This window comes from Cucurbita maxima, unplaced genomic scaffold (genome assembly GCF_002738345.1).
Source record: "Cucurbita maxima cultivar Rimu unplaced genomic scaffold, Cmax_1.0 Cma_Scf00013, whole genome shotgun sequence".
Lineage (NCBI taxonomy): Eukaryota > Viridiplantae > Streptophyta > Magnoliopsida > Cucurbitales > Cucurbitaceae > Cucurbita > Cucurbita maxima.
Window position 1 is genome coordinate 3816602 of NW_019272029.1, and position 11223 is coordinate 3827824.

Consider the following 11223-nt stretch of genomic DNA (forward strand, 5'->3'; position numbering starts at 1 on the left):
TGGGTTGGTTACTCTATTCAAGTTGTTCGGGTGACTAACACAACCAACCTGAAATTTCAAGTTGGTCCAAAAGATTTATGAGACTCAATCTATATACACATTTGATAGTTTTAGGCAACAACCGAACAATCACATTGTCAGCTCTACATTCAAAACTTCACAATTTCCCAATCTGAATTACACTCGTTATTCTTAATTAAATAAAAAAAAAAAGGTTATAAATGTTGTCGAACATAATTTTGAATGGGGCCATTCAAATAAATACAACATGGTAAGGAAAAAGCTAGAACATACAAAAATAATTTAATAAAATAATTGATAGGCATGGGACAAATAGAGACCTATCCTTGAAGGTGGAAAGAGTATAAATTTGGGGTTATTTGTTACCTAATGTCATATCAAAAATCAAATCAAACACACTTGCCCATTAGCCTATTTTTGCCTTTTCTTTTTCTTTTTCTTTTTTTAATTATTTTTCGTTGGTGTAAAAAAGGAAATAAATAAATAAATAAATAAACTCCTACTATTATAATTATTATTATTATTAACTTTATCACTTTATCAATTTTTTTATTTTAGACTGGGTTAGTGATGTAATATGACTACGGAATGTTAGATATTTTATTAAATTTTAATTATTAATGTAATATTTACACGTATTATTAATAACATGGTATTATAAATTACAAATATAGGAGATTCAAGTCCGATAAACCATATATGATGTCACGAGCTAAAAAAGATAATACACACGATATCAGTACACGATTTACATAGATATGAAAATGGATCCAATTAAACATGAAAATCGCTTTAACATAAGCTTAACATAATAGTCGATAAAGAGAAACGGTACACGATTTCAAAATCAAACTCGAACTAGGTAACGAAAGCAAACTCGGAGGAATTAAAATAAAAAAAAATAAAAAAAGTGTATAATAATTAAAACAAAAAACAAATAGCAATAAATTAACGCGAAAATTGTTCCTAACCAACCCATCAATAGAAGCAAAGCAGCAAATGCGGGGCCCACTTGTAATTTTCCCTCGTCTTAGCACATTTTACACATTTGGTCAAATTTTAATTTATTATTATTATTATTATTTTCTTAAAAGAAATGGGTAAAATCTTGATATTTAAGTTTCCCATAAGTCGTAATAATTGATGTGTCCAAAATAAATAATAAAAAATAAAATAAAGTCAAATGACCTTGTACGGTCCACTGTCGTGAATTTTTATATTTTAGCCTTTTTACGACGTCGTATTGACATTTATTTCCCCGGCGATTTATTTGTCTGGCCGATCGTTTTCTCCGGGTTGCCATCACGTGGACTTGTTGCTACAATGGTCCTACGATTGATTGCCCATCGAACGGTCCACATTGAAGACACTCAGTTATGGTGGACCGCAAGATGGGACCACCGTGGTCCTTGTTCTAGAGGATTATCAAAGCTAACCAAAAGTATTCTCAATTAATCGCCGCTTTATAAACAGTTTTCTAATTAATTATTTTATTTTAAAAAATAGTGAAATCTTTTTTTATAGAATTATAATTAAATAATAAAAGGTAAGGAGAGCTCAAAACCCCATGTAAGGCGACAAGCGTGGCCATTTTGGTCATTATTAGCTAAAGAATAAGTTCTTATTACCTACTCCATGCTTTACCTAAAGCTAAAGCGTATTTAATCTTTGCTTACGGTCACAATCCCATGCAGCCGAGCCTATTCTCAAATTCTGCGCTCGTACTATTGTAACTGGTAGTACCGTAACATTATTCAGTTATTATTGTCAATTAAATTGGAGTTATTATTTATAAACGTTAAAAGTTACCCAAAGTATTTACTACTTCAGTTATTTAATATTTACCGTCAGATTTTACCCATAACCAATCATATTCCATTTATCTTAATTAAAAAAACATTTTTTAATATGTCAATATATATGGTTATTTTTTAAGAAATCATTTGCATTTTGTTAATATTATAAATATTCAAAATAAGAATAAATTAAAATTTTAATTTTTTTAAAAGTTTATTGATCCAAATATATAATTATTGGTGTTTATATATTTTATTTATAAATTTTATTTTATTTTTATGGCAAACATTTAGGTATTTAGGAAATGATGGGAAATTATTATTATTATTATTATTTTGTTGGAATGTTAAAATTTTCTTAACTTTTAAAAAAATCCATTCCAAAATAAATTTGGAAAAACAAATCTAACCCAACCTAACTTTTAAAGTTTGGATCAGAGAGTAGAGTTAGTTACTTGTCACATTATCGATGTTTTTTCTCTGGAGGCTTATGTGTACACAGTGCTAGACTTTATCTAATATCTCTAAAAATAAATGTTTTAGGTTTGACTTCTTTATTTGGGTAAGTTCGGCTCGTGTGTTTTAGACTATTTTGTTAATACACTTTATTTTTGGACACCTCACTTAGGTTAGTAAAATTTATTTTATTTTGTTATTATGATCAAATTTAATTATAATTACTTTTTATGAACAACACAATGAAATTTAATTATTGGAATTTTCAATAATTTAAATCCTTTTTTTTTTTATAATGAAAGTGGGATACAGCTCTCAATTGGGCATCATTTAATGCCTAATATTTGTCTCAATTTCAGCTCACATGACAGAAGTATTCATACCTTTTTTGGTTAGTTGTTACCCATTCATTCATTTATTTAAATGAGTTGTTTGATAAAACTGTCTAATTACATAATTGCCCCTACTACAAAAAAAAAATCATAAAATTAGTTTTATTATTATTATTTTTGTCGAGAATCCAAATTTGCACGAAAAATATGAGAGACAGCAAAAATATATGCAATGAGGGTGTACAAGTAAGTTGCTTACTATGAATATTTATATGTTCAATCATTTCTACATTTTGTTTTTCAGGCGTGTGACAATGCTGGTCGAGGCGAGGGGGTGCTCAGTGTCACAATCATGCTTGTCTAAGGCGTGTTGCATATGGGCATATGTTAGATGTCCCAGTCATGCTTGTTTATAACATGTTGTTCATGATTAAATGCCCGTTCCAAACCCCTTTCACTTGTTGTCGTGTTAGGTAAGCTTTTATTATTGTTGTTGTGTCAAGACAAGTCGTCAAAATCATGTCTACATCCCATTAGGGCTAAAATCATCCAAAATGTACAATAAGGGGATGTTATTCCTACCTAAGTTATTTACTATCAAAGTCGTTATTGTTGCTTACTCGTTTTTAACATTACTTTCATATTTCCTCACTCATGTTTCTCTCAATCATGACTCGAGGCTCGAACATATACCAATATCGTCCCACTAAGTGCAAATTTCACACAATTGACTTGTTAATTGGGTTAAAAATCGTTGTCTCATTGCAGCAAGAAAGAGTGCAATTGTGACACACAAGAGCTTAGTAGTAACAAATGAATGTTGCCTTAGAGGTGTCTGTCAAGTCCACATATTTTGTATCTATAAACGAACATAACATACAACATAGTTTGTTACTCACATTTGGTGTTTCGGTGCCTCAAATTATATTTATTTTATATATATAAATAAATTAAAAAAATATGATTTGTTTATTGTGAGCATTTAAAAAAATGCGGTTGACTTGCAGCTGAAAGTAAGAATCTCATCCTTTGATTGAATGACGTGTCGCCATTTACACTTCATGCATCAATTTTATTTTATCAAAACTTACGACCTTAGGTATTGAATATTCCAAACGTTTCGTGCTGTTATAATTCGAATGACTCCATTTTTTATTTATATTCAAAAATAAAATAAATCAATGTTACGGTTACAATTATTTTTTAAAAATTATTTTGGATATTTTTAACAGTTCACATTAATATAATTATGTGGGAGACAACTCAATTTTAAATATTCTGTCCACGTCATACGCTGCATTTGAAATAAAAATAAAAATTAAATTAAATTAATTATCCTTTCCTTTTCTTATCAAATTATTCGTGTTCCATAAGTCAATATGAATGACAGTGAAATATTAAATGAATTTCAATTCAATAATTTTCAAATTATTAAATAAAATTATATATTAGACGCAATATTTAACGTTAAAAAATGTGAATAGATCTGAATATATTATTATTTAATGAGAAAATAAAATTGAGATTCACCCCTTTAAATAGAATATAAACTAACTAAATATTAAGAATAAAATATACTACAAATATCTAACATATATTCTATAATGGATATATTTTAAATATTAACGGATCACGAATATTTAATTCAAACTACCAATAAGTTGCACTAAATTTTGATAATTATTGTCCTCTATTTCATTATCTGTTTTTGTAAAATTCTCGCCGTGAGACCTGGTTCGGGAATAGAGTGGGGAATGTAATTCAATTATTGTGAGATCTCACATTAGTTGGAGAAGTGAACGAAACATTCCTTGTAAGGGTGTGAAAAACTCTTTCTATTATACACATCTTAAAATCTTTGAGGAGAAGTTCGGAAGGGAAAACACAAAGAGGATAATATTTACTACTGATGGGCTCGTGCGATTACAGATGGTATCAGAGCCAGTCGTCGAACGGTACGAGACACTAGTTGGAGTAGAGCTAAACCTTCTCCATAGTAGACGTGTTTTAAAATTATGAGACTGACGACGATACGAAACGAGTCAAAACTGACAATATCTATTAGTGGTGGGCATGAACTGTTACAATTCTCGACCCCTCTAAATAAAGACTTTCAATGTAGTCAAAATAACTATAGTCATTGAGTACCCGAAAAGTTATAATATTTTTTAAAACTTATAATTATTAATATATATATATATATTTTTTAATTTGGTCGAACTTTTATAATATAATGAAAATGATTTAATCGCGGCTAATAATCAGAATTTTTTTTACCAATTTTTTAATTAATAAAATCATAGGAAAGCTATGCATTGCATAAGTTCTAAAATAATCCACGTGTTGAAAAACCATTGGTCAAATAGATTTAAAGGTACTATTTTTTCCCTCCGTTTTTGTCCTCATATAAAGAGGAGAAAAAAAAGAGAAAAATTCATGTTCATGGTCGGTCACTGTTTCTCACTTCAAAGTCGTATAGCTGAATCTCACCTTCCCATCAATGGCTACCATACGGATTTTATTTTCATCTACTCTCCTTTTCGCTTTATCTTTTCCTTCTCTCATCTGTCTCTTTTTTATATAAATATAAATCTCGCTCTGCAAATTTCTACCAACTTTCATTGACCATGGCCGGCGAGTTTTCCAACTGCGTTGAGTACGGTCTCCATTTGTCGAAACGAATTTACTATGGAAAAGGATCGGCGCCGGCGGATTTAGGGCGGCAGATGTCTAGAGTATCGGAGGATTACCTTCCGACGGCTCCGATGGTGTATGCCGTCATACCGGACCCGACGATTGTGGACAATCCGGATGTTCCGAGCTATCAGCCTTACGTGCACGGGCGCTGCGTACCGCCGGTGTTGATTCCGCTGCATATGAATGGAGTTGCCATGGAAATCGATTGTTGTTTCGATACTGCGTTCATTGGCGTTAGCGGAACGTGGCGCGTGCATTGCGTGATGGCGGGGAAAGGCTGTGAGTGCCTTATAGCGGTGCCGATGGGAGAGCAGGTCACCAGATTTTTCTCCATTATATTCTGAAACCTTGAATTTATTGGTTGAGGTCGTACTGGTCAATCTGTAGTCGTGATTCGTCGCGCTTATGGGAGATGTTGTTTATTTGAGTTCTGGAATTACTCTTACTGCAGCTGTAGGAAATCCGAATCTCGATTTGGAAAATTCTCTAAGAAGTTTTGCATTCTTAAATTGCTTTGGAGTATCAATCGATTTGAGATTTTGTCTTTCGAATTGACTCCAGTGTTATTTTAATTGAGATTCTACAAGGTCAATTAATCAATCAAACGTAACAGAGATTTTCTTTGTTAATCGTATGCCTGAAAGGATGTTAAAGTGTAGTCGATTGTTAAATTCTTCATCCAATTGATTGGGACTTGAGTTTCCATGACAAGCTGCATAAGTCCCTATCCTTCGACTTTCCATTTTTGCATTCTGAAAAAAACATTGTGGCTAACAGGGTTCACTTCTAGGTGTTGAAGTCAATGTTACTGGAACGTCGTATCGCACTGAATTAGTCTCCATGGAAGACGCGGAAGCTATACAGAAACTTGCAAAATCTGAAGATGGAAAGTTTCTGAAAGGGCGCCGGATATACACATTAAAAATCTCCAAGGTTACATCGCTTTAATCCTGTATATTTTTTCATCACGATCTTCTGTTCATTCTACCTCAAGGGTAAATAAGATACAGTTGTTCTCCAGGTCGATGGTGGCTGTACTCTTTCAGTTCGAATCAATTGGTCCCAGAGAATACCATACCTTGATGATCTCTTCTGTCTCAATGTACCTTTCAATTTTCCAGCATATTTAGTTCCTCCTGGGAAAAAAGTCAAGAATATTCAGAAGATCTTATTGCATATAAATTCTGGTATTTCATCAGAAATTGTATGTAAACATACAAGCCATCCGATGAAGGTAATGCAAAGGTCTCAGAGATAATACTAGTTTCAGAATTTACCGAATATGACTGAGTTTTTGTATTATCTTCTAGATACTAAGTCGAGAGGTTGGCAGCTTAAGTTTCTCAAACGAGACAGAGGTCTCAGCATGGTCAAATATAGATTTCGATCTTTCGTATTCTGTGAGTATCATTTATTTGAATCTTTTCTGAGGAAAACTTGAAGAATTTGTTGTTTTCAGAAACGCAAAACTTTCACCCCAGTTGGGAAATGCTGCCTGCTTAAGTTCATTTCTACCCTGATGGCAGATTTCTCCTAGTGACTTGTTTGGTGGTGTTCTTCTCCAATCGCCGTCTCTTCATGATTTTGATCAAAGAGAGATGTTTTGTCTGTACATTTTCCCCGGCCAGAACCAGAACCGGAAGGTTTGTTGTTCTTTTTTCTTTTTTTAGTACAGAAATATGTGGGATTAGATTTCAATCTCTTACTTGGAGTAGAAAGTGTTTGAGAATTGTTGGGAGAGTAGTTTTACATTGGCTAATTAAGAGGATGATCATGAGTTATAAGTAAAGAATATTATCTCCATTAGTATGAGGTCTTTTGAGGAAACCAAAAGCAAAGTTATTTGAGCATAGTGAACAATATCTCATTCGGGCCCTTCTTTTTTCTTTGGTTGGTAGCCAATTAATTTTGTGTCATTGATTTGGCAGACCCTATTTTAACGTCTCACTATTTTTCTTCGTTAGGTTTTCAGAAAGGAAGTAGTATTTATTATTGATATAAGTGGAAGCATGAAGGGTGGTCCTCTCGAGAGTACAAAACGCGCAGTGCTCGCGTCAATTTCAAAGTTGAATCATGAAGATACATTTAACATTATAGCGTTCAATGGAGACACTAAATTATTTTCATCATCGATGGAGCTAGCAACAAACGAAGCAATTACTAGAGCAACAGAATGGATTGACACTAATCTAGTAGCTAATGGTGGCACTAACATCCTGCTTCCCGTGGAACAGGTAACCTTGGCCCATAAGCCTTAACTACATTACCTTCCATTGTGTTTAGTTAGCAATTAAGGTGTGTTAACCCTTTTCATTTGGTCATCTTCATAGAGGTTTTTGGTTCACAGTGTTATTTTATTGCAGGCTATAAAGATGTTGGCTGAAACTGGAAATTCAATTCCCCTCATTTTTCTCATTACAGACGGCTCTGTTAATAATGAGAGAGAAATATGTAATCTTGTGAAAGCTTCTTTGAAGAGTGGAAAGACGATCTCTCCTCGTTTATGTACTTTTGGTATTGGTAAGACCTTGCCTTACTGTTCTTTCAAGAAATACTTGATGTCCTGAGTAAAAACATTTAAATAAAAACAATTGTTTAAATTCTGCTTAAGTTCAAATCCTTGAAGAAAACGAGTTCGCTTCCTGAAATAGTGTCTGAGAGGACCCACAAAATGTGAATGAAATCGAAGGCTATATTGCTTCAATTATTGATCTCGTTTTAGGACACTCAAGGCAGGGCCCTATGACTATTGAACTGACTAGACTATTTTGATTTTAGCATACACAATAATTTGGGGGGAAAAGACGACAACATTTGTTTCATTCACAAACAATGTGGGTTAACATGATAATAATTCTACTGGAATAACCTGATTATAGAAATCCATGGTATTTATGGTTTCCTTTTGCTCTTTATTAACTGCTTCCCATTAATTTGGCTCATCTATAATGTGAACAGTTACTTGCATTCGATCTGAAATTTTACGTTTATTGATGTTTAAAGCTTTTCCCAGGTACATATTGCAACCATTACTTCTTACAAATGCTATCAGAAATTGGAAGGGGTGTGAACGATGCTGCTTATGATGTAGGTGAATATCTCTTCCTCTGACTGATGATATCATTGATATTAATGATCCATTTTCTTGTGGTACTCCCGTAATTTTCTTGTATGGAAGCAATAAATCGTTTGGAAAGGAATTTTTTTTTGGCTCCATGACTATTAAGGTAAAAATTCCTATCGGTTCTTACTTTGATAAGAGGGTGTTGTTCATTAGACTGATGTGAATGAACTTGAGGTAGCAACCTTAATTAATATGGTATAGTTAAACATTAAGCTAAACAAAAACTACCAAACTCTTAGAGATCATCACACGAAATAAGCCCCATTTTTTAAGGTTTTTTTTTTTTAATGAGTAAGAGCTGTTTATGTTTTATTGTTCATCCATCTAATTTCTTCGTCTTGTTTTGACCAGATTTGATTGATTCTCGGTTCCAGATGTTATTCACAAAAGCCTCATCGCTCTTTCTCGCCAACATCACCGTGCATGCTTTCAAGCATCTTGCTTCCCTTGAGGTTAACAATTCTTGAACAACTACTTTCTGTTTTCAGTCATACTTTTGAAGTCCCGATCTTTCTTCCACAGACACTACTCTCTTATTTTCTGACTGCATCTTGACATTCCTTTCCAACATAATGTTCTTGTGCAGTTGTTTCCAACTCAAATTCCGGACCTTGCATTTGGAAGCCCGTTGATAGTATCAGGCCGATACAATGGAAGTTTTCCAGAGTCGTTCAAAGTTAGTGGCATCTTAGCGGATATGAGCGATTCCGCAATCCATCTCAAATCCCAAAGAGCTAAAGAACTGCTTCTTGATAGGGTACTGGTTCTCCCTTCCTGCTATAGGATGATCAATCATAATTTGCTTTTGGGATTTCTTTCGCCAACATAGAGTTTTAGTATTATAATTATTGTATCATATGTCATTGGTCGTCGTCTTGAGAATTGTATTGCATACTCTTTTGACGAGGCGCCTCCATTCTCTTGTTCTTTCTACTACAGGTGCTTGCGAGAAGACAAATTGATATAATGACTTCACATGCATGGTTATTGGAAAGCAAGGACCTAGAAGATAAGGTTCGTGGCTTATAGCTGTTTGTTTATAGGGTCAACCATAATGATCACGGTGGATGAAGTTGCAATTAGCTTAAGCTTTTGCGATTGAATTGGATTCTATGATAGTTTATCTAATCCCGGTTTAATTCTGTTCGATTTGCCTCTTCCAGATTGCTTGTATGAGCAAGCAAACTGGGTTTCCGTCCGAGTATACACGTTTGATTCTAATGCTGACCAAGGAAGGGAAAAAAGCTCCACCATCCATTATCGTACAGGAGGTAAGATTTCCCTCTAAACTTCTGGAATCTGCCCTTGTTTTCAGGAGAATATTTGAGCGGCTGGGAGATTATCGCTAGCAGTTCTTTTGATAAATGAGCAAAACTATGATATAACCATATATTTCTTAGTTTTGAGTTTAGAAGCCTTTGGCTTTTTGGGTCTCTACCTTAGCAAGTCAATCAAATAGTCACATTTAATAATTTTTTCAACTGTCCAAGAATCTTGGTAAAATTATAACCATTGGAGATTCTTTTACGACCATATTCATTACAATACTAAAGAATACTGAAATCGAACATCGTTGGGAGGGAGCCCCACATTGACTAATTAAAGGAATGATCATATGTTTATAAACAAAGAATACATGTTCATTGGTACGAGACCTTTTGAGGAAACCAAAAGTAAAGTCATGAGAGCTTATGCTCAAAGTGGACAATATCATACTATTTTGGAGGTCTGTGATTCCTAACATGGTATTAGAGCCAGAATCGTGCATTAACTTAGCCATGTCAATAGAATTCTCTTGTGTCGAACAAAGAAGTTGAGAGCCTCGAAGGTGCAGTCAAAAATGAATTAAGTGTCGTCGAACAAAGGGTATACTTTGTTCGAGTACTTCATAGGCTTCAAGGGAGGTTATATGGTGTACTTTGTTCCGGAGAAAGATTCTTGATGATGGTTGGGAGGGAATCCCACGTTGACTAATTAAAGGAAGGTCTGTGATTCCTAACATCCTATCTCCCTTTGGGTAGCACCATTTAGATTAAATTATTCAAAAATCCCATGAATCGGACATTTGTTTACCTTCAAATCATTACATTACCCAAAGAAAATTGCTAATTTTGTTATATAAAACAGATGCGTAAGAGGATGGACATGTGGAAGTCGAATAAGGTAGAATGGAAGGGGCAAGAGATCATTTTATTGGGGAACCAAGGCGTTGGATTTGGGAACCTGACCGCAACCGCGGAGAATATGCAGCCAGGAAAGGAAATAAAGGCAACTCAAGCAACAGATTTGTTGGTGAAAGCCGCTACAAATTGCTGTGGGCGACTGATAGACCGGTTCTGTTGCATGTGTTTCATAAAGTCTTGTATGTACATGAATGACAGGTGCGTCGTGGCTTTTACTCAACTCTCCGCCGCTCTTGCCTGCTGTGAGATCTTTAATTGCTGCTTTGAATTATGTGAATGTGATTGCTTCTAATGTTAATACTACTTTATATCATATTTTATAAGGTGAAATATTGAGGTCATGTTTTGTTTAGCTCTATCATTCCTTCACGGAGAGGAATTGAATCATCTAATTAGCTCTAGTTTCATCTAAATTTTAGATTTGACAACAACATAGAACTGGACAATGACATATATATCTAACTTTGTTAAGAATGAGAAACATAAGTGAGACACAAAGTCCATAAGTAGGATGGAAGGTTTGTTGGTTTGCAAGATGAATTTTCCACTTTGGTATCCCAACTATTATATTTTTACCTTTAAAGGTGAATATTAATATATGTCGCATCCAAAAT

General features: G+C 33.9%; 1 protein-coding gene across 3 annotated transcripts; it reads left to right on the plus strand.

Annotated features, from left to right (window-relative positions):
• Positions 1–5040: 5040 nt before the first annotated feature.
• Positions 5041–10961, plus strand: LOC111488566. 3 transcript variants are annotated; one of them, XM_023136371.1, is made up of 13 exons: positions 5041–5616; positions 6080–6235; positions 6324–6536; positions 6613–6702; positions 6829–6945; positions 7267–7536; positions 7666–7822; positions 8316–8393; positions 8778–8878; positions 9013–9183; positions 9366–9440; positions 9590–9697; positions 10554–10961. In XM_023136371.1, exons 1-13 carry the CDS (start codon positions 5233–5235, stop codon positions 10899–10901), a joined length of 2268 nt encoding a protein of 755 aa, XP_022992139.1. In that variant the 5' UTR covers positions 5041–5232; the 3' UTR covers positions 10902–10961. The 3 variants fall into 3 exon arrangements, with proteins under 3 accessions (XP_022992139.1, XP_022992140.1, XP_022992141.1); XM_023136372.1 differs by having other exon boundaries at positions 5530–5616; positions 6093–6235; XM_023136373.1 differs by having other exon boundaries at positions 5538–5616; positions 6102–6235.
• The last annotated feature ends 262 nt before the right edge of the window (positions 10962–11223 follow it).